A 24,272-nucleotide genomic window follows, 5' to 3' on the forward strand; every position below is an offset into this window, starting at 1 on the left:
CACAGTAAAAAGTGACAGGATAGACAAAATGGTGCATGCTAACTAAAGCACTGGCAATCTGGAGAGGACTTGTACGTGTCTGAGTGGGAGACACTTGAGGAGATAATCGTTATGTTTTTCAATCCACAGTTAAATCTACGGCCAGTATTGTGAATCAATAAAGGTCTCGAGCAAATGCAGTCGTTTGAATGGTTGAAATGGAGGCATACCAGAGTGATCAAATTGGAGAGTTAACACCCAACCAGGTGGTATAGGTGAGGATGTACGGTATATGGAGAGTTAACACCCAACCAGGTGGTATAGGTATATATCGATTTCACATCCTCACCCCTGCCAGCTCCATCACTGTGCATAACACACACTACTCGTCCCACGGTTGGACAAACAGACTCAGCCTTAAGGCAATGCATAGCCCTTAGAAACACTGGCGCATGCATGGAGAGTGCAGGAAAACACAATGTGCCTGTGTGCATGGACTGTGTGTGTGTGTGTGTGTGTGTGTGTGTGTGTGTGTGTGTGTGTGTGTGTGTGTGTGTGTGTGTGTGTGAGAAACGGCGTTTCAATGCTGAATGTGTGTGTGAGAAAAGAGAAGAGACAATGTGGGCAAGAGAAAAAAAAGGAACGATAAAAGACAAAGAACGGGAGCGGACGAAAGACAGACAAAAAATGACGAGAATGAAACGCAGAGAGCGGCCGGCAGACCGACACAAACGGCGAGTGTGGTCGAAAACGCCGTTGCCCGTGAAACCGAGGCTGGCCGACCCGAACCGACCCGACTGACTGGATCCCGTCAGATGTTGGTGAGCGCCGTGCACGTGATGAGGCGCACGGTGAGCGTGCCGGGGAGGTCGTCGTCCTGCCGGTTGCCCTTGTCCCGCAGGTGCAGGGTGTGCTGCTGCTGCTGCTCGTTGGGGTCGCTGAACAGGGTCACCTGACCCAGGAAAGTGTCCATGATCACATTCTTGTTGTAAATCTGTTTGTGGTGGTGGTGGTGGTGGGGGGGGGGGGGGGGGTTGGTTCGGTCAGGTGGTCATGGTGGGGGTGGGGGAGGATGGTGGGGGGGGGGGGGTGATGAAGAGTATGAGAGAGAGGAGGATCGATCGGTTGTGGATGTGAGGGAGACACAAAGGGCAGGACGGATAAGTGGAAAAGATAGAGCTAAGAAGGTCCCGCAATGGGCTACACATACACACATAGAATAACTCTTCCTACACTACCTCTTTCAGGTGTTACAGATGATACTAATTAAGGCTTTGTTCCATTTAGTGTGCAGTGGTTCTCAAACCTTTCAAATTCAAGGACCGCCATAATAACTCTGAGAGTGTACTTTGAGACCCACTGGTGTAGCAGAGTTTGACCAGAATGGTCAAAAGGGCCCAAATTCTTTCAGAAATGGAGTGTGTGCATGGAGCCTATTGAAATACAGTTGCAGAGCCGGAACAATAAAGACGACAATGTCAAGTTAGCCACTAGGGGTCAAACAGGGAAATACTATTATGTACTGTACTACATTGCTTGTCAAAAGTTCCAAAATAAACTAACTAACTAACAGAGAGAGAGAGAGAGAGAGAGAGAGAGAGAGCTTACCTCAATGTGGATACCTTCCTTGGGTTTCTTGCGGTAGAACAGGCCTTTGATGTCAAAGTTGGGGCTGCGCGTGTCCTTGTGGACCGGTGAGCGCACCCTCTCACCCTCACATGTAATGATTACATACGGATCCGAGGCTGTGGGCACACGGGGAGAGTCTAAATCAATGCACCGTATTGATAAGGGATAATGGTTTTGCATGCGCGCGTGTGTGTGTGTGTGTGTGTGCATGCATGCGTGAGTGCGTGCGTGCGTGCGTGCGTGCGTAATGCATACATCAGCAGCACACTTAGATGTTCTTAGAGGTTCTTGGCTTACGTACTGTATGATTCTTGATGACTATTTTCTTAATGTATTTGATGTATTGCCATGTGTTGTTCTTGCTTATTGTAAATCGCTCTGGATTAAGAGCGTCTGCTAAATGCCTAAATTGTAAATTGTAAACACTGATGGGGGTCTCAAATATTGCCACTGTCATTTAATGTCAACGCCACCAGGAACCACTAGGTGGTGCCGAAGTGCCTTGCATTTTGATATGGGTGTCTGCTTATTTGGGACTGTAGTGAAAAGGGGATGAGGTGGGACTCAGATTTTACAGGGGCCAGTTCCTAATTGCAGCCGTCCGTAGATGCCCTTTGAGAGCGCTTTTGAAGGAGTCAAGGTATTCACATGTCTTAATGGCTGTTGGTAGGGCGTTCCACATTTTGGTGGCATAGGAGCAAAAATGTATTTCAAAATGAAAAGTTAACTGGATATAACTAGAGAAAAGACACACTGATGATGCGATCGACAGCACAGGACTACAGGAACAGAATCAGGTGAACAAACGTTAACAGCCTTTGGACAGCGCTGTGGCCAGTGCTCTCACTGTGCTGTACGTACCTCCGTTGGAGTCCTGTCCCTGGAGCCCCTCTGCGTTCAGCACGTGGACCTGAGTGACCAGCTGGGGGTAGCCGCACATCCCTGTCCAGCATGTCTGGGGCGGCTCGTCCAGAGACAGCTCTCTGTGCGGTAAGCATGGAGAACAACACGGTTAAACACTCCAGACCTGAGACCAGATATACCCTTGGACTACCAATCCCAATTTTTTTGTTTGGGTAACACATTGGCATATTTTTAATTCATCATTTTAACATTAATAGAAAGATCTGATGGTTTGAACAGATAGTTTATTTGCACATGGTGTTGGTAATGTATTCTCTCGCATTGCCACCAGATGGCGGGAACGCACCATTATGCTGATTTTCACAAAAATAGACGAATCTGGTTAAGTCACTTCCGGTTCAACGATCGATAACATCCGGTACAATTTTAACCCTGTGTCACTCGTTTGGCTGTCCGGAATCCTAAGCTAATGCTAACTTTTTCATAGTTCGCACATAGAGACGGCGCGCGTGCACGATAGCACACGATCGCACGGATTTCGGCCGTTTTTTGGTAAATTACATCCAACATTACCGAAATTAGCGAAAACATGCTAATCTTTGCTTCGTTGAACCCCCGATAACTGACATTGATTGACATTCCGTTAATTCCGTTAACGGTAGGTTTGTATTTTTAGCAATAATCAGTTTTTTCCGTTAATTGTAGCCCAGGGGTTAAGGAACCCCCAGAATTATCGGTATTGGCCGCCGGACCCCCATCTGAAAATGTGTTGCGTCCCGTATTCAGGGACAAACATTGTGTAAAGCAGTGGTTCTCCAACATCCCTTTCTATTGTTACAAAACAAATAGGGACAGGTTGACATGCATTCTACTGCACTGAAAGAAGGTGCAGGGGAAAAAAAGAGTTCGTTCCACTCAAATATTGTCTGTGTGCAATACAAACACCCACACATGACATAAGTGCTCGTGCTGCAAGGGGAATCTACAGTAAATGTGCAGGTTGAGTTGGACAATACACGGCCAAATACATATCATACTTGGACTTGAACTACTGATTTAGAAGGCATTTGTAGAACCGGCCTCAGGTCTTAATGGATTCAATTATGGAGACTATCAGCCATACTTGCCAGTAGGAAAAGATGACTTTCCTATTCACACTGGAGAGATTTTCTGTCACAATCTACTAGTTTTGCCGCACTGTGTGTTGCCGTGAATGATTGTGCGTCATCAAACCGCACAATCAGTGAATTGATGCAAAGCTAAAAAAATCTATGCAAATTATGATTGCATCGCAAATCACGGTTTTAATGTTCTGCGAAAAGACATTGTTTTTTTTTTCTCTAAAGGAAACTCCCACGGCAGTCACGACCGTGTCGCTTTGTCAGTTTCCTGAAGTGCCCAATGTTCTTTGTTTCGTTCAAAAAGGCAGCAGTCACGATTCGTGACTGCCTTGTTCAAGTACACAAAGAACTCGCCAAGTGGTTTGCAGCGTCGCGATGTGGCGACACTTTGTGTTTTGGGATAATGGTTAATTATTAACAGTGGTGGAAAGAAACTAAGTATATTTAGTTTAAGTACTGTACTCAAGTACAGTTTTGAGGTATTTGTACTTTACTTGAGTTCTTCCAATCTCCACTAGGCTATTTTTGCTTCTACTCCACTACATCTCAGAGGCAAATATTGTATTTATTACAAAACATACATTAACCACTATCAGCCCTATATACGCTTCTAGATCTGCTATATTCAAAAGATTTGTATACTGTAAATTCTGCATGATGAGTACTTTTACTGTTGGTACTTTAATTACATTTTGATAACAATACCTTTGTACTTTTACTCAAGTACATTTTGAACAGCGGACTTTTACTTGTAACAAAGTGCTTCTGCAGTACACTACTGATACTTTTACTTAAGTAAAAAAATCACACCTGAGTGAAGTGAGAGGCACTCTTACCATCATACGTCATCATACATCATCTCATTCCGGCCAATCACAATTTGCGTCCTCACCTTCGTCTTCAATGTTTTTGTTTACACAAACATTCAAAACTGGCCATTCATTACCAATGGCATTTAATATTTGTGTTAGGACAATGTTTGTGTTTACACAAACCCTCAAAAAATATCCGCCGCACTGGCATGCAAAGGGTTTAGGGAAATTGAGGCCCAAAGCATTTCAATGGCGGCTGTGGTTCCTCCTCCGCTCTTTGTTGGATTCTTTTTCAACACAACGACAAGCGATTACACCATTTTAAAGCGGATTTTCATGGAAAGGAACGATGACGTCAGCACGGTCGTTCTTCAAAGGTTAATGAAATCCAGGCAGTGAACGCGGCATCGCAATGTAATTAATTCCACAGTCACTAAAATATCCTAAAATATCCCTATAACCACCACACTAGTACGGCCATTGTGCTGAGCTTTACTTGCTGTCTGAAGGCACGTCAGTGAAGACACGAAGCAGGAAGTCGCCCTGTTGCCCGGGGTCAAAGGTGGTGGGGATGATGACGTAGCGACCCTCCTTTAGCTCCTTCCTGAGGAAGACGCAGCGTGAGTTGATGTAGATGGAGCCCGCCACCTTCTGCTGGGCCGTGTGCATCCGGTACTTTCTGTTGAGCTCCACCTGCACCAGGACACAACGTGGCACAATGCGTTACTCTGGTGCCCAAACAGTGGCTCGGACACAACACGTCCCCCTTTTATATATTTTAAGGATATTTCTGGGGGCTTTTCTGCCTTTATTTATTAACTCTTTAGAAAGATATAAGACGAATTTGGTGTGTTGTCCCCCTTTTGATTATTTATATTTTAAGTCTCTGCGTGCATGCGTGGCTGCGTGTGTGCGTACCCGGTGAATGTCGAAGCCTATGGCCAGGTTCTCTCCTTTGCCCTCTTTGGGAGTGGCTCTCTTCTCTTTCTGCTGTAAGCAGATCAGAACCTCATCCTCCACCTTCTTCACGTCGAACACAATCTGGACAGACGAGGAGAGAGATACAAATTAGGACCAGTGGTGGAAAACATTTTTTGAATACTTAAAAGTATCAATACGGCAATGTAGAAATACTATGTTACAACTAAAAGTCCGGAATTCAAAATTCACCTGAGTAAAAGAACAACAGTATGGTACCAAAAGTAGAAAGTAATCATTATGCAGAATGTCCAATTTCACAAGTTTTCAAATGTATATAATGTATAAAGAAAATCACACCCGTGTGAAGTGAGGGGCGCTCTTCTCATCGTACATCATCATGACATAAAATAGACACTACCGGTATGTCTAAGACACTGACATAAAATTCTCCATTCATTGTCAATGGCAATTTAATGACAGTCTCTGGGAACAGACACCAAAAGCTGGATATCGGATATTTGAAAATAGCAGATCTACACTATTGACCTGCCACTGACCTGACTCGCGGCCCGAACCCAACCCGTTAAATTCATTTGATTGTGGCCGAGCAGGGGTGGCCCTTCACGACGACCACTGCGCAAAAAAAATTGCATCTTAAATCTTAGCCGACAACGCCCCGCCTCGCCCACGTGTCAACTAACCGGAGTTATGGGTCGACCCTGTGCATCCCCTTAAGTAGTAAAAAATCACACCCGTGTGAAGTGAGGGGCGCTCTTATCATCGTACATCATCATACATCATGTCATTCCGGCCAATCAGAATTTGTGTCCTCACTATAACTGCTCCTAAACCATCTTCATCTGGTGCAGAAATAAGACAACGTCCCAACTGATATCACGAGGGCTTTTTATTTATCCCAAGCGACAATGTGAAAAACTGCAAAGAAATCACATAATATTTTTTAACCACAATGAATTATAAACACATGAAATATGAATGTCCTTGTCAGTCAGTCATGCTTGTCATTTTAAATGACCATGAATTGTCCATATTCTCACAATGAAATGTCCACATGTCAAACCAACACAAACAAATACACGATGCAATGACAATATAACTTTTACAGACACAAAAAACAAAACAACTGGGAACATACCGTATGTGACTTCTGCACAGACTTTTAGGAGTTCAGTTAAGTTCTTGTTCTTTTTTATATTATTTTCTTTCTTATCTTTTGTGGAGACTCTCTGACATGAAAGAGCTCATCTCTTCGGGCACGTTCGGAAATAGCGCACTGAGCGCACTGTGCAATGCAAACAAACAAACAAATCTCTGCTCCGTTTGTTCTGCCCAAACATGCCCAAACCCAACAGGTGATTGAAATGAGGTGATTAGCTGCTTAGGTGAGCCTAATTCAACCTTCCCATGAAACAGTCAAACAGACCACAAATACAGAGCACAGTAGATGGCACATCTCACCATGCATTTATCATACAAATACCAAAAACTACAGTTGGTTGCCCAAAACAAAAATACAATAATCACAATATGCAATTTCAAAAAATAAAGCAAAATAAAATATTACAGCATACCCATAACTGGGACAGCTACACTCACCTTCGTCTTCAATGTTTGTGTTTACGCAATGTTTGTGTTTACACAAACACTCAAAGCTAGCCATTCATTGCCAATGGCATCCAACTTGTGTGTTGGGGGATAAACGCTCAAAGCTGGCCATTCATTATCAATGGCATTCAATGTTTGTGTTGGGACAATGCTTGTGTTTACACAAACCCTCAAAGCTGGACATAAAACATGTAGTACTTTTTCCACCTTGTGACCTTGTGGTTGAACCCACTGCTACTCACCTGTGGGTTCTGCAGGAAGGTGACCTTGTGGTTGAACCCACTGCTACTCACCTGTGGGTTCTGCAGGAAGGTGACCTTGTGGTTGAACCCACTGCTACTCACCTGTGGGTTCTGCAGGAAGGTGACCTTGTGGTTGAACCCACTGCTACTCACCTGTGGGTTCTGCAGGAAGGTGACCTTGTGGTTGAACCCACTGCTACTCACCTGTGGGTTCTGCAGGAAGGTGACCTTGTGGTTGAACCCACTGCTACTCACCTGTGGGTTCTGCAGGAAGGTGACCTTGTGGTTGATGCAGCCTCCAGCACGGTTGCGGAGCGGGTCCTGGCGGTGGACCCAGGAGCCCTTCATCACCTCCTCCTCCCAGGTTTTGTGGATGCTCAGGTAGGAGGTGTTAATGAGGCGACACAAGATGAGGTCGGTGAAGTACTGGCTGAAGTCGTCGAAAGTCATCCTACATTGGGCGGAGGAGTGGAGGCGGGCGGGTGTCAATTTGAATTGAGGTGTTACCGATGATACAGTACTAACAAAGGCTCTGTTCCATTCTGGTCAAACAGAGTCAGGGGGCTGCTATTGTGCGTGTTGGCTCACTGGAAACACTGTGTAGCGTGACGTTGGGAGGAGGTGAATTGGCAATAATACAATTAAAGGCTGAGCAATGAAGAGAGGACATGCCCCCCCAGACCGGTTTCTCCTGAGTGAGCATAGTTAGTAGAAACACCAGCAACATTAGGGGGGGGGGGTGACATCCATCCATGACAATAACTCAATGAAATTACCAACACCACATTTCCCCAGCGACTCCAGCCAGAGAAGACACAGGCCTGATTAGAGATGAGAAACAACCGTTTGTCACGCAATGTTTGTGTGACCACGCAGTGACTTTTTGACCAAACGCTGACCTCCAAAGGAAGAGACTCTCTGACGCCGCGAACAGTCAAGGCGCATACAGACACGCATGCCAGCTTCTCATTGTTATGGACATACGCTGATCACGCACTACTGATAAATGCATATTATTCAACAGATTCTCTGACGAATGTGTAATATTCTTATTGCCGTTTGTCTTCTGATTTTATTCATGTTCTAACCACTGAGTTGTGACGATACATGAACATGTTCAAATGGCCCTGTATGGGTTCCAAATGGCCCTGTATGGGTTCCAAATGGCCCTGTATGGGTGTGTAACTCTGAAAGTGTACAAATGGAACCAAATGGACCCATTGGTTCCATTTGTACACTCTCAGACTTATGGGGGTCCTTGAAATTCAAATGTTTGAAAACCACTGCACACTTTGAGCTGAAGGAGGTTCAGAGTGGTCAGAGCCTCGAAGTGGTTCAGAGCCGAAGGAGGCGTCTACCTTTCTGTCTATGGTTCTTCTTACCAGAACTCGCCATCGTCCTGCACGGTGACGCCCAACTTCTCTCTCTCACTCTTGCTCACTTTGTTCCACTCCTCTGAGCTGAAACGTGCGCACGCACGCGCACGCGCACGCACACACACACACACACACACACACACACACACACACACACACACACACACACACACACACACACACACACACACACACACACACACACACACACACACACACACACACACACACACACAGTTACAGACAAGGAAAACACAACAACCTTCACCACTTGAGTGTGTGTTTATTTTAAGGCACTTTTGCCTTGTTGAAATACAAATAAGTTTGTACACTTGCCTTGCCTCAAAGTACAGTAATTCTAGGGAAAACTGGGGGGAATAAAATCTCCTTCATTGGCAAGGGGAACCAACCGTTTATAATTTACCGACAAGACTGCACCCCTTGACAGTCGATCAGAATCCACGCATTCACAATTCTTAATGAAATTGTGAATAAATAATTCAGCTGGCATAGACACTGAGCCAAAGAGACAGAGTGATTGAGCAAGAATAAAGAGAGCATGAGAGAGAAACAGAGGAGAGAGAGTTTCAATCAAAACATACGTCTAATCAAATTATGAATACAAATACAAAAACATAGATAGACCAAAACATATGACAAAGACAAAGAGTAGACAAGTCAAACGTTACTGTCCGATTAGATAAATCAAAGACTAAGAGGGTGGGGTGGGGAGAGAGAGAGAGAGAGAGAGAGAGAGAGAGAGAGAGAACTCCCTGCTCTTTAATAACATTTGTTTCTCTTGCTCTCATCTATAATTTAGGTTCCTTTATAAGCCAGCATTACCCATTCCAGCTGGTTTCAACGAGCAGGAGGCATCTAACAATATGAAAACACAAAGTGGTGCGGGGGAAGAGGTAGTGCTGCTATCATTTCATTTCATTCTCTGCTATGTTCCCCAGGGGTATTAGGGATGGAATGAGAAGCCATGGACGGAGGTAGGGAAGATGATGTCCTGAGAATAGGACACTCTAATTCATTTCCTTTGCGGAAAAACTTGCCGTCTGATTAAAAGGCCACTTGTGTGGACAAGTAATTTTGATTCACGTAGACGTGATCTGAAGCTGTAAGCAGCTCTAGACTGTCTGGGTGCTCCGTAGGGCACTGTTGTGACTGTGAACAATGGTGGAAAGGAACTAGGTACATTCATTTAAGTACTGTACTTAAGTATATATAGGGGCACGGTGGCACAGTTGGTAGTGCTGTCGCCTCACAGCTAGAAGATCCTGGGTTCGATTCCCGCTCGGGGCGCTGTGGGTGCTGGCGGCATGTTTCCACCTCCGCGTCATCAGTGCCCATACCCGAAGGCGGGGTTGGCGAAAGGGCCTTTCTGTGTGGAGTTTGCATGTTCTCCCCGTGTCCCCTAGGGTAGGTACCCTCACAAAAACATGCAGTAATCCTGGTCTCTAAACTGCCTCCCCCTGGCCAGCCGGGACGCCTGATGGAGGGAACTGGTTGGAATAATGTGTTCCTTCCACGCGCTACGTCCAACCAGGGAAACTCCCCCCTGTCAGGTGTAAAGGAGCAACTTGGACACTCAAGCATGAAGGAAGCATGAGTTAAGTCCGTTGCTCTCCCTAGGTTGGCGGAGGGTGTGTAGAGCCCAGGATCACATCACAGGATGATTGACACAGGGGTGAAAAATGGGTTACAAAGTCGTGGGACAAAAGAATATATAAATTAAAAAAAAGAAAAGTATAGTTTTGAGGGGTGCCCGGTTTTGAGGAATTTGTACTTTACTTGAGTATTTCCAATTTCCATCACTTTTACTTTTACTTTTGCAAATGTTGTACTTTCACTTCCTTACATTTATTTGAAAAATTTAGTTACTAGTTACCTTGTAGATTTAGATTATTATTACAGAACATACATTAACCACTTCAACCCTATATTCGGCCATTCGGAAATAGCCGATCTAAATAGCAATCACAATGTGTTGCGGAGCGACACATTGTGAGCTTGTAGATCTGCCATTTTCAAAATATGTTGATACATTTGAAAACTTGAAATGGGAGATTCTGCACAATGAGTACATTCTACTTTTGGTACTTTAAGTCCATTTCAATGCCAATAGCAATACCTTTGTACTTTTACTCAAGTACTTTTTGAATTCTGTACATTTACTATTTCTATAGTGCAGTATTAGTTTTTATTTAAGTAAAACATGTAAGGACTTTTTCCATCAATAACTGTGAATAGGTGAGGATGATGGCACCTGATTTGAGCTGTGCTGTCTCCATGATACTGCTCAGAATTAAAAGACTGAAACCTTTACAAAAACCCGCTATAGCTAAATTCATTAAAGGTTTGAAAATAGATTTTGTTTTTGTACCATTTTGTTGCTTATGAATGTTGTTGCAAAACAATAGGCCATTACTCAACTGTATGCTTCTTTTGTTTGAGGTCACTTCAATACAGATTAAATCCACTTTGTGTGGCCTCCTCAAATGTTTTCAATCAGATATGATTCAGCATGAATCATGTCATTTTATTTTCAGATTGTGACCAGAGCACAACTTATTATATTCTAAGGTTTCGCAAAAATCTTCATGGTTAATATTGTATGATACCTCTCCTGAATAACATGCAAGCTAGGCACCATGTGCTATGTTATGATGGGAATATGCATTTAGAGTGCTATTAGTTCTAGAAGTGTTGTCAACACTGTAACAAGGCTGTGACTATTCTGTGGTAAACCGGCACAACTCATGGTTCACTTTGTAAAAGATACGATTGGATCTTCTTTATTCGTCTTCTTTCAGGCTAATTCCCATCAGGGTCACCACTGCAGGATCATCACTTTCCATCTGGTTCCGTTTTCTGCATCTTCCTCTGTGACTCCTTTTCCACCGGTTGGTTCCCAATGGGAACCGGTTCAGTTTTTGATTCTTAGTCCATGAGCCAGAGCTCCAAAATTGGAACGTTAATTATGAATTGAGTGAGCAAAACCATACCTACACCTCCTCAAATCCGAGTAAGGAAGCTGCCATTTCCATTCAAAAAAAAATATTAGAAAATATCTTAGAACTTATTTTTTCATTTTCATTTCTGCTAAGCAGCAATCTATATATGCTTTGATTTACTGTATATTAGAATAAATTAGTGCGTGCAGCACCCATGCTTTTCTAGGCTGTGTCTAGCTGTTCCCTCTCCTCACGACGCAATGTCGTCCACGGACATCACAGTCCACGGTGCTGTCCATATAACTAATGCAAACAGGAAAGGGCTCAGTGCCAGTCCTTGACGCACGCCCACTCCCACCTTGATCCCGTCCATCATAACTCATTATACTGCACTCCTCACAACTGGCCATGATGTCCTCATCAGTGGTGGAAAAAGTGAAAGTATCAATACTGCAATGTAGAAATATTCTGTTACAAGTAAAAGTCCAGAATTCAAAATGTACTTGAGTAAAAGTACAAAGGTATTGCCATGAAAATGTACTTAAAGTACCAAAAGTAAAAGTATTCAATGTGCAGAATGTAAATTAGTAATTAGTAAATCTAATTTCCACCACTGCTGCCATGATGTCCTCATTATGTCCTGCACCATTCTGACACACTTCACTGCCACACCTGACTTCCTCGTGCAGTACCACACTTCCTCTCTTAGCACCCTATCATATGTTTTCTTCTACAGTATAGTTGTGTAACTTTCCCGACATTAAGCTGTGTGTGTTCAACAACACGTCAAACTCACCAACATTGCAGCTGTACGAAAAGCTTGAATTATCCTCTTTCTATCTAATCTGCAAAGTGTTTGTTTCATAAAAATCCACTGTAGACATGTTACGAGCTACTTTCTGCCCTTGCAGGTGATTATTTTCCTAAGTGTTGGAGTTTGGAAGTGCTCGTTGGATATCACTCGACAACGACCCATGTGTAACATCTGTTTTGAATGTGCACATAATGCAGGAGGCAGCAGGACGTTGCTTTAAAAACGAGCGCTTCCAAAGTCTGTTAGAAAGATGGCCGCGGTCTGCAAAAGGTCAATGAGCCGCTTCATGTTTTACCTGTCACTCCACGGGCCGCTCCACTCCTTCTCCCCCCAGGGGTTCCTCATGCGGATCATCGTCAGCTTCTCGGACTTGAAGAAGGCCAGCAGTCCGTGGCCCAGGCGCACTTTGCGCACGTCGGTGACGGCGTACGCGTGGCCTTTCACCAGGCCGCAGTCTAGCCGCGCCTCCATGTCCTCCACCGTGGTCGCCTGCAGGCGGAAACCAAAGGAAATAGGCTCTATGCACACACACACACACACACGCCAACTTCTGGACACTTCCCTACTTCCTTCACAGGCGTTACCGCTGATAGGAATGAAGGCTCTGTTGCATTCTGTTCAAACAGACCATGTTGGCTCACTGGAAACGCTACACCAGTGGGTCTCAAAGTGTCCTTCAGTGGGTTCCAAATGGCCCGTAAAGGTGTGTAAAGAGTGCACAGATGGAACCCATTTGTACACTCTCAGAGTTATGGGGGTCCTTGAAATTTAAAAGTTTGAGAACCACTGCACACTAAATGGAACTACCAGTGGGGAGTGTTGGCTGGGAGGAGGAGTAGGACTGAGGCCCTATACATCCTCTCTGGGGAGGGGGGGGGGGGGGGGTAACTACCTGTCAGTGGGGAGTGTTGGCTGATGAAGGAATATCAACATCCTAATACTGGGGGGTCAAATTATGACAGGCAATTCCTGCTGTCAAAATATGACTGTGGAGTTGCAAATTATCATATAATAATACAAACATATATATATAAATCATACATGGAGTGTTACTGCCATCTAACGGCTGTCTGGGAAGTGCACCGTAAAGGTTTATGCATGCGCCAAACTTGTTTTTGTCAGTGTGGAAAAGTTTCCGATGGAGATCAGACCTGGAATTGGTACGTACAGTAAATGTATATATATAACGTTGTTCCAAATATCCCCTCTAAATAGTCATACTATCGATAGCATGCTGTGCTCATGATCAATCTGTTCTTTATCCTACAGTGAAATTACCTACCTGCTGCAAACTACCGATGCTGAACTACGACAAAGAAATATAGACTAGTGTGTTTACTAGGCCAAAGCAAGGCGCTTATATTACACAGACTGGCACGTTGTATATTTTCCTTCTCCAGTTTATTATCAGGGTTTATCTGTGGGTGACGTGACATGGTGTCCCTGGCTGTCCTTAGTGTCACTCATGTATAAATAAGAAATATATTTGTCAAAAACCTTCTGAATATTGTGCAGGACATTATGGTCCATGTGAACATACTCAAGATTAAAACATTTCATTCCTCATTTCTTCAGAATTGTCAACCAAACACAGCAAAACTCATATGGTGCGACTGTCCTGGCCTTGTTTCTCAAAGTAGGAACTTAAATAAAACTAAGGAAAAAAATGCTAAAATTATTTTAAAAATTCCATAAATATAATATAGATGTCTATTTATGAGCCTAATCTTTTCAAAGTCCAAGCATAATGTTTTCAGTCATTTCTGATCAAAAATATTTTGTCCCCCAAACCAAAATCATATTGTGTGACACCATTTTGGGAAATTTCACCAGGCAATTGTTTACACACCCATTGGGATAGAGAGGTACTTCTTCAGTAAGGCTGTTCAGCACTTGCATTACAATAGCATGACAGGTGTCTGTGGTGAATTATCATTTTAACATTTTCATAAAATACGATCTTGTTGGAACGCTGACAAATGCGACTCTTCCAAGTGTCTGTGGGTGTGACACCTTTTTCATTAAAAAAGCTTAAGGTATTAGATTTTTTGGTCATAATTACATGTAAATCTATGTTGCTTTGTTATAGCTAGCATGTTGTTAGCATGCTAATGTGTAGCTAGTAGCCTCAAGGTTATGTTAAGTGCAGAAAACGTAATATGGTGTGACACTTTATCATAATGGTGTGACTGTTTTCCTGTCACGCCATATGACTTTTTTGTCACACCATATGATACAAACTGTAATTTCCTACAGATATAGCAATAAATAACAAAGTCCCATGTTTCTTTTGTCCATTTAAACATTTGTTTTAAACATTTTCACCTAAAATCTGCAACTATCCACAATACATTGTGTTTAATTTCGTTTTATTCAGTCATTGCCATGTTATTCAATGTTAAAGCAATTTTCCTGTTGCTGTTTTTCCTGAGTAATTGTTTAATCAATCTGTAAAGTTCAGTACTCACTAATAAGTAGGTTAAAACACAGTTTGCTTTGAAAAATGAAGATATGATCATACGGTGTGACACTAAATAATTTGGTGTGACGTTCCAAATAGTGAAAAAATCATACCTTTATTAATGATGAAACCATTAATGTTTATGGATTACATAGCAAATAGTCTAAGGAAGAGTCACAAATATTTGTGTAATTTTAGAGAAAGTTTTGTCACAATAAATGCAAAATATATTGAAAGACCGATAACATGGGCCTCACATTGAGTGTTGATTACGAAAATAATATACAGATTTAATATATTTTCACAAAACTATAGTGGATCACAGGTTAGTTATGATAAAGGACTTTGATAAAGTGAGCAACTTAAGAAAGTTGTACTCCATTTTCATTTTATAAACAATTATTGTCATGTCACACCATATGACGATTTTAGGCACAAGTACAACAAAATGCTGAATAAATTCTGATTCCAATAAAATATCTAAAAACAAAATATGTTTCCATAAAGATGAGAGTGAGTAGAACAAAAGTAAATCATTTTTATTCCTGTTATTTAAAGGTTTTAAAAAAACACTTTTTTTGGGGTGTCACGTCACTGACCCATGTGTATTTTGTGTATGAGTGAGTGCGTGAAAGGCATGAAAAGTAAAAAGACACGTCATCTTTGTTTGGTTTTTATAGCACAGTGAAAAAATAACAGCTGAGTGATTTTCATATACATTGTGTCTGACCATTGGACTCCTTTACGGAGGGATCACACTCCCAGGATAGGAACGTTTTATAGGCCTGTTTTAGTGAAATTCCGTACAATGACCCCCCCCAGTAAAAAACACTTTGTTTGAAATAGACACTCATGCTTTCCAAGGTGTGATTTGGGGTCCTAAGGATGAATACAAAATGAATATCGCTATAAAATTGTGCAAAGTTTAACAGTTTAACCCTCATCTTTTACTATCTCTAATAACAACCTAAAACATGAACCTTGGTTGTCCAAAAGTAAAAGTAGGCTACTTTTACTTTTGGTAAATTTATGCAGAATGTCCTGTTTCTAGTTTACAAATGTATACAAATCTTGTATACAAAAAGCTTGTAGATCATCTATTTTCAAATGGCCGAAATGTATCTAGGGCTGAAGTGGTTAATGTATGTTTTGTAATAATAATCTAAATCTACAAAGTAGATAGTAGTGGTAGTAACTAAAGTTTTCAAATACATGTAGTGGAGTATAATATTTGGATCCGAGATGTAGTTGTTTAGAAGTAAAAGTATTGTTTGAAATACTCAAGTAAAGTACAAATATCTCAAAACTGTACTTAAGTACAGTACTTAGGCAAATGTACTTTCCACTTTGGAATTAATGATTCTATAACAAATGAATATCGCACCGCTGTCAGCGCTCGCGAATCGAAAACAACAGAGGAAGGATGAAGTCATGTGAGCAGGCCACGTTATCAGAAAATTAGTTGTACGATCAAATAATGTGTTCAGTCCCCTTCTGTCATATATGATGTATTTCATCACAGAGGTCGCGTAGTATTACGACATACAGACAGACAGACAGACAGACAGAGGCAAATAGACCAGCAACAGTCTAGCATGCTAAACATGGTGTCTGTACAAACACGGGCACTGATAAATAATTCCCTGCTCAATACATGATTGTTCCACTGCTTCTTATGAATAAGAAGCTAAGAATCTAAAATGCATTGCTGCCTTTCAGGGGCCATTGAATTTATAAACCGACAAACCCCAGAACACAACAAACAGATTGACAACCAGACTCTAGTCTAGAGTCTAGAGCAAAGAATGATTTATATATTCTCTCATCGGTCCATCTCCCATCCAATAGCTTGAAGAGCTATTCCACATTCATCTCTAAACTGTCAGTTTGTATCCTGGGTGAAAATAATGCACACCAGTAGAAGCCTGTAGCACAGCAGAAGAGTGTTCATTTCATGGACTAAAACCATGACAAAACATGTTGGTCGTGGTCGACTACCTTTTTCTCCACTGACGAAAACGAAATAAAAACTAAGGCAACTAAGCTATGCCTATGATGACTAAAAATATTTCTAAATCTGTTCAACGTCTTCGTCAACAAATTATAAAACTAGACTAAAATATTAGGGTGGTTATTTTATGCTTGGTAGCGTGTGGGTGTTGCGCTCCAGAAATAGCCAATCTACGAGTTGCAGTGTGACACGTTGTGAGCTTGTAGATCGGCTATTTTCGGGCACAAGGCCAATCAGACATTACGACGCCATCATGTATGCCAAACATACATTTTAGTCGACTAAATCTACTGTAGATTTAGTTTACTAACATTGTATGAGACTGACATGTGACTAAAAACTAAATGGAATCTTACTCAAAAGACCATGACAGCAGCCTGACAGTGTGTCGCAGGTTATAGAATCCCAATCCGATCCCGACAACCTTTGCTGCGTGTCATATGCCATCTCTCTCCCGGCATTTCCTGTCAGTCTACGGTCCTATAAATAAAGTAATAAAAACCCCCAAAACAATCTAAAAAAAAGACTATGTGCTGTCAACAGTGGAGAAGACCTGACCTACCATAATAGAAGTCTAATATCTCCCCTGTCCACCCTTTTGGCGGAGTGGTTGTTGTTTGGATTCCAGTTCAGTGGAAAAAGTACTCAGTTGTTGTTCCGTTTAGTGATGGGAGATTAATCGGCAAACACATCGGTATCGTCCGATTCTAATTGTTTTTAGATTAATCGGCATCAGTTCGATTAATCTGTCTGTCTTTACAGATAAACAAGCCCAAAGTAACAGCTTGAACAGATCTACAAGCTCACAATATTAAATATAAAGGTATTAAAGTTAAATTTGACTTGCCTAAACGCTCATACATAGTCTGGATTTTCGGTGGTGGGGTGACCACCGAACTACAACATGACGTCACGAGCCGCGGTGAAGAGCAAACCACCGCCACCGCTCCAGCCCTTCTCTCTGTTTTTACTCACCACCGCTCAACGTTATTTCAGCTCCGGTGGTCAGCTCACCACCGGAGCGGTGGTCACCTTACAACCGAAAATCCAGACTATGAATAGGCCTTAAGCCTGCAGTGAAGATACCCTGTTACATGTATTTTTCAGAATGTGCAAAATTATTATATTTTTTTAATACAGAATTAGATCATATTGACATTGGTAATATCGGTTATCGGCCATAACAGCGATTACTTATCGGCACATCCCTAGCTACAAATAAAAGTCCGGAATTCAACATTTACTTGAGTAAAAATACAAAAGTATTGGCATGAAAATGTACCTAAAGTACCAAAGGTAAAAGTACTCACGCAGAATGTCCCATTTCAAGTTTTCAAATTTTCATTTGAAAATAGCCGATCTACAAGCTCACAATGCGTTTCATTGTGACGCATTGTGAGCTAGCGCTAGGTCTGAAGTGTTTAATGTATGTTTTGTAATAATAATCAAAGTAACTAGTAACTCTTTTCAAATAAATGTAGTGGAGTAAAAGTACAATATTTGGCTCTGTGATGTAGTGGAGTAGAAGTACTAGTTTACAAAGTATAAATACCTCAACATTGTACTTAAGTACAGTTACAGTACAGTAAGAAAATGTACTTAGTTACTTTCCACCACTGTGTTTGGATTCCCATACAGGAGAACAACTGTGTTGTACGCGTCGTGCACTCGATTTTGTAATAACAATGGCTGCGTGTTATAAATTGGTCGACTAGACTATTGTAGCCTGGGAACGGACACGACGCACTAGAGACAATCCAAAAGGTCAGACTCCCATGGCCAGATGAGTAAGTGCATTCTGAAACGTGCTCCGATAAGATGAATGGAGTTGTTGCGTTACCAGATAATTAACACAGGGAGGGGACAGCATGTCCCCTCCCTGTGTCTGGAAATGTAGACGTGGCAATAACTACAGAAACGGAAGGAAGTACAGCATGTACAGTACTTCAGCAACACTCTGAACTGCTAATTGCTCACGACGTGCAGGTGTCCTCCGCCATCAGTGTATGTATGACTCACTGTGTGCGTTAATGGGTGAATGTAATGTACAATCTATGCAAAGCCTAGACAGCTCTCCTATAACATAAATGTGAATGGGCTCCTCATTGTAGTGACTCGTGACTCGAGTGGACTCAGTGGGGGAAGAGTCCTGAGTCATTTGGTCTGAGACCGAGTCAAGTCCAAGTCAAATTAAGGGTTGAGACAGAGACGAGACCGAGTCAATGAAAATGTGGACTTGAGACCTGGACTCGAGACGAGTCAATTGCTGGAGTACTACAACACTATTATTCAGTGGCATGCAGTGTACTAGTACTCACTCTGATGGAGCAGCTGATGAGACCGTCTCTGTTGTGGACCTTGAGGACTCGTTCAAACAGCTGGTTGCGGGCCACCTCGTCCGTGGCCGCCTGGGCCTCCAGCAGGTCCACGGGCTCCGACACGCCCCCCGTGAAGTCCACTAGGGCGTCGGCCGTGTTGCCTCCGTCCAGCGCCTCGTAGCAGCCGTACACCCTGCCAAGGGGAAGGAGAGGAGAGGAGAGGGCCCGCCGCTTAACCCAGGGGTTCACAAACCTTTTCATGGCAAGAACCCCCAAAATGATGCTCATTAGCCCCGTGGAACCCCTATTTGAAAATATATGCCAAGGACCCCCATAAGAGAAGATTTTTACGGCTCTAGCAGTGATTTTCAAACTGGGCCCCCAGTTTGACCTGAATTAGGCTACGGTCCCCTATTTAATGGCATTTCTATCTCTGGGACCCCAGTGTATATTGTAAAATCAAAGTTAAAGTAACTCTGAGAGTGTAAAAATTGAGCCGTACACTCTCTGAGTTACAGACCCATAACGGTCCATATGGTTCCTAATTATCATTTGGCTGACCCCACTTTGGGAACCACTGGCTTAATTCAACTCTTTTCATATCCAGGAAGGGCCTGCCGCTTAACCCATTACCCCATTAAGACCTGGAACGCATCAATGTCACTTTAGCTTTTTAACCACTTTTAACCATTATTTTATGTATAGATAAAATCTATCTGTTAAAAATAGCAGATCTACCAGCTCGTAGGGCACATGGCGTCTGCTGTTTTGGACATCTTTGCTTCTGGCCGGGTCCCTGGACAACATATTTTCAGATGGGGGTCGGCCGCCAATTGCATATCATTTCTGGGTTCCTTGACATGAAATCGTTTGAGAACTATACTGATATAGTTGACAATCATGACAAAACTGTCATGATTTAGAAGATTCTACAAGATTTGTAGAATCTGGTCTCAGGCCTTATGAGGCTGATTCTATACAAATGCCTTCTGAATCAGCCAATCAAATCATTGCTATGGGGTTTTCATCCAATCAAATCATTGCAATGATTCACACAAACACACAAAGCTGGGCATAGGAGGGGGTAGCGCCCCTCAAAAAATATATGAAAAAGCGACACAACTATAGTAACAAGAGTATTTATAACTTGTTTTCAGTCATAATTTAGTAAAAGCATCTTTAGTAGTTAGCACTTTGCAATGATTGCTCTAACACACTTGGAAGTTGGGAAAAGAAAAGAAAGATCTATGAATTTCCATAAATTAGAAAACAAATGTTTATAAGTAGTGAAAATAGCCGATCTACAAGCTTGTTGTGAGCTTGTAGATCGGCTATTTTCACTAGTTTGGGTCCCGGGGGAATGTCTATATTTTCTTTTGGGTCACGGGCAAAAAAGGTTTGGGAACCACTGCTCTAACACTGTCGTCTACACGGGAAATGTCGTGAACGTCACTGACTTGGCGTAAGCCTTCTCGACCAGGGCACTCCAGAACTCATTGCTGTCGTCCGAGTGACAGTACACCAGCTGGTTGTCCACTGTGGGCAGTCGGTCGTCGATCACCACATCCACCCACTCCCCGAAGCGCCAGAAGCGGAAGTGGAAGATGCCGGCGTAGGACTCTGGCTTCTCGTCGTCCCACTCCTGCTCCTTCCAGTCGGGGATGACCTGTCCAGGGGAGGTGGAAGGAGGAGGAGGAAGGGACAGAAGGCATGTGTCAGGCCCGGCCCGTCTTAATAAACCCAGAGCAATAAACAGCCTTTCACTGTGTCCAACAGTGAAACACACACACACACACACACACACACACACACACACACACACACACACACACACACACACACACACACACACACACACACACACACACACACACACACACACACACACACACACACACACACACACACACACACACACACACACACACACACACACACACACACACACACACACACACACAGAGAGTGACACTAATGCTGCACAGACCTGGTTGTGTCTAACTTAGCAGGGAATAGAAAAGGAAGAAAGTGAAAAGACACTAAAAGAGTTAGGGGGGAATTAAGGCACAGAAAGGAAAGAGAGAGAGAGAGAGAGAGAGAGAGAGAGAGAGAGAGTCAAGACGCTCAGCTGCAGAAGATTGTGCTTTAATCCAGCCTTGAGTTTGCTGTTGACCTAGTTAGTCCCTTGAAGTGTGATGTGAGAAAGCCATGTCTGCCGACTTGAAGCTGTCTTTCTGGATCGTCAGCCAGCTGGTAGAGGTGATGCGCATCACACGGTTGCAGTCTCTGCAGTGGCGGGGACACCATGGAGGGACGCCAGGAAGGGACAGACAGAGGGACGCCAGGGAGGGACAGACAGAGGGGACAGAGGACGGCGAACGAGCGCCTACCGGGCCTGATGGACTTCTTGTAGCAGGCCTTCTGTGTCTCGTACTGGGATGTGAGCAGTGGTGGAAAGTAACTAAGTACATTTTACTGTACCGTACAATTTTACGGTATTTGTACTTTATTTGTACAATTTCCAGTACTTTTACTTCTAACACCACTATATCTCAGATCCAAATATTGTATAAATATTTACAAATAGTAGTCTGTGCGTTTAATATGCAAAATCGATTTGGACCCCAGGCATTTAAAAGGAACTAGGCGTCTATTTGCAGTAGGCTTGTATTTATTTTTGCACTGGCCTGCACCAGGCCATTAATTGGTTACAGTTGCTTTCGAGCATGTTTAAAGTGCAAAATTATAAGGTATGGTAAACATACAGTATATTGCAGGCATAGTCTTTTGACGTAATATTGAGAGAGAGAGTGCATCACCCACATTCCGACACAATATTGTGGGGCGGCCAAGGCAGGTCCACCAACCCACGAAAATAAAACCCCCTTAATTCTCTCTCTCTACTATACTGTCTGAATCTGTCGCTCCCTTTCTTCCTCTCCTGTCTCCCTCTCATCCTGGCTGGAATCATCTGATGTTGCGCTCAATGTGTTGATAACCTAAGTTGATAAAATAACAGCTGCATCTAATATATCCCCACTGTAGGTATGTCAACTTTATCTTTGAATTTGACATAGGACTAGGTTATTTATGTATCGTCTAATATTCTCTCATACACACAAAGGACAGGAAAAAATGTTTCTGAGCTAAACCGAACTTGTATGCATAATTACCTGCTGAACATATGGGTTGTGTCTCTCTCTCTCTCTCAATCGGCTGTGAATTGGCTGAGTATGGCGCAAGATAAATCTCAACTATTATTTGGTCGAGGTGTTTATTATGCAAAATGGTGTCAGACTCAGACCCCAGACTGTTATTAGGTAGTGGGCGGCTATTTGAGTAAGTGCTACTATTTTGAAATATACGGTACTTTTACTCCACTATATACATTCATTTTAAAACAAAAGTTATCTATTCATCTATTATTTTTTATGTAAGCATGCTGTATGTATAACTCTAAATCCATCACTGTCTAAATGTTTATCAAACTACAATATAGGCTACAGGTGCATTTTTGAGACACTAGAGATTCGGGGCGCTATGCAGACTTCACACCTACAGTATACGTACAGTATGCACAATGGAGATCTCTGTATCTGTCGGCCTTGTCCCTTTTATGGCCATATGGAGATTCCTGATGTCATCATTATACTGTACGCCCATATACTGTATGGGCTTGCCCATATACTGTATGCCCACTTTTGTGCCTAACTGATTTGTTTGCGCCTAATGCCATAACATCTTCCTGCTAGTCTCGGTTTGACGCACAGCCAGCCTTGAAGGACTTAATACATATCTCACGTGAGAGAGGTGATCTCTAGGGATTCTGTGTGTGTATGTGTGTGTGTGTGTGTGTGTGTGTGTGTGTGTGTGTGTGTGTGTGTGTGCAGAATGTGCAGTGGGTTTTCCTACTGCCTCATCCATCTTCCCCCTACGTGGCGACCCTGAGAAACGACAGGCGGGGCAAAGATTCCATCAGCACGGCAGCCACCCCGACCCCCCCCCTCCCCTAGGGTCACCCTTTACAGCCACCATGTGACCCCGCCCCTCCCCTAGGGTCACCCTTTACAGCAGCATGTACTGTACGTACAGCACAGGGGACAGACACCATGTGACCCCGCCCCTCCCCTAGGGTCACCCACAGGGCTTGTGTCAGATACATACAGTAGATAGACGGAAGCAAAGAAAACAGCTAAAGATATCATGCCGCTATACCCGAGTCTGGCTACGTTGAGCCTATTATACTGTACCTGTTGTCTCTAGACGTCTGTTTCCCAAACAGTGGGTCGGGACCCATTGTTATGGGTCCCCTTATTTTTTGTTTCCTACATTTTGTGTTCATAGAGTAATGTTTTGAAAAATGATTTATACCACTTTTAAAATGATATACCATTTAGAAAAATGGTATATCATTTAAAAGTGTTATACCATTTCTTTGTAGAGTGATATGCCAAATACCACTTTTGGAGCTCGTCACTTACAGTATCGGGAATTATAGGTCCGACTGGGATGTAATATAACACCATTTTGTCCTCCCTTGTCTACAATTACATTAACATTAGGACTTGAGTCTACTTTGAGAAAGGCAAAACGTATGTCATTTAAGATATTATGTAGACAGCACTCGATAGTGTATACTCATCATAGTTCCATACAGATATTCTACTGTTAGAAGGATGTTAGAGTCTTAGCTTGCTTATGATGACAATTTCCATGATTTTGATGTATTACGATGTGTTGTTCTTACTTACTGTAAGTCGCTCTGGATAAGAGCGTCTGCGTAAATGCCTAAATTGTAAATTGTACAGAACATTTCACACACACACTGGCAGTGTCTGCTGACACCCAATAAGGGACACCTGCATTGTAATGTGTCCTCTAGTGAGCCTGCACTCCTATTTGGGCCCTCACACTGGGGTCGATATTTAATTACTAACAATGTTTAGTCTGTAAAGAACGTAATGCTATTACGGTATATATCCAGCTTTAAAGGAATTCCACAACAAACCCTCACCTGAACATAACTTATCTCAAAAACGTAATGCCTGAACAACACAAACATTTGCATACCTGAATCCAAGTTTAATTCAAGATGAATAATATGCGATATCCATTACCATAACAAGAGATCAAATTAA

At 42.7% G+C, this 24,272-nt stretch overlaps 1 protein-coding gene across 1 annotated transcript in view; it reads right to left on the minus strand.

The window, feature by feature from the left end:
* Window positions 1-790: 790 nt before the first annotated feature.
* capn5b (calpain 5b) overlaps window positions 791-24,272 on the minus strand; it is a gene marked incomplete at both ends in the record, with an annotated part of 41,417 nt that continues 17,935 nt past the window's right edge. Inside the window, 10 exons of the mRNA XM_083770073.1 lie at window positions 791-973; window positions 1,588-1,724; window positions 2,470-2,591; window positions 4,902-5,098; window positions 5,324-5,446; window positions 7,450-7,645; window positions 8,577-8,654; window positions 12,640-12,833; window positions 19,135-19,327; window positions 20,592-20,800. Of these exons, the coding sequence (XP_083626199.1) occupies window positions 791-973; window positions 1,588-1,724; window positions 2,470-2,591; window positions 4,902-5,098; window positions 5,324-5,446; window positions 7,450-7,645; window positions 8,577-8,654; window positions 12,640-12,833; window positions 19,135-19,327; window positions 20,592-20,800 (1,632 nt within the window). The remainder of the gene's footprint in view (window positions 974-1,587; window positions 1,725-2,469; window positions 2,592-4,901; window positions 5,099-5,323; window positions 5,447-7,449; window positions 7,646-8,576; window positions 8,655-12,639; window positions 12,834-19,134; window positions 19,328-20,591; window positions 20,801-24,272) is intronic.

Source organism: Protomyctophum parallelum (assembly GCF_964188405.1).
Source record: "Protomyctophum parallelum genome assembly, chromosome: 1".
Classification (NCBI taxonomy): domain Eukaryota; kingdom Metazoa; phylum Chordata; class Actinopteri; order Myctophiformes; family Myctophidae; genus Protomyctophum; species Protomyctophum parallelum.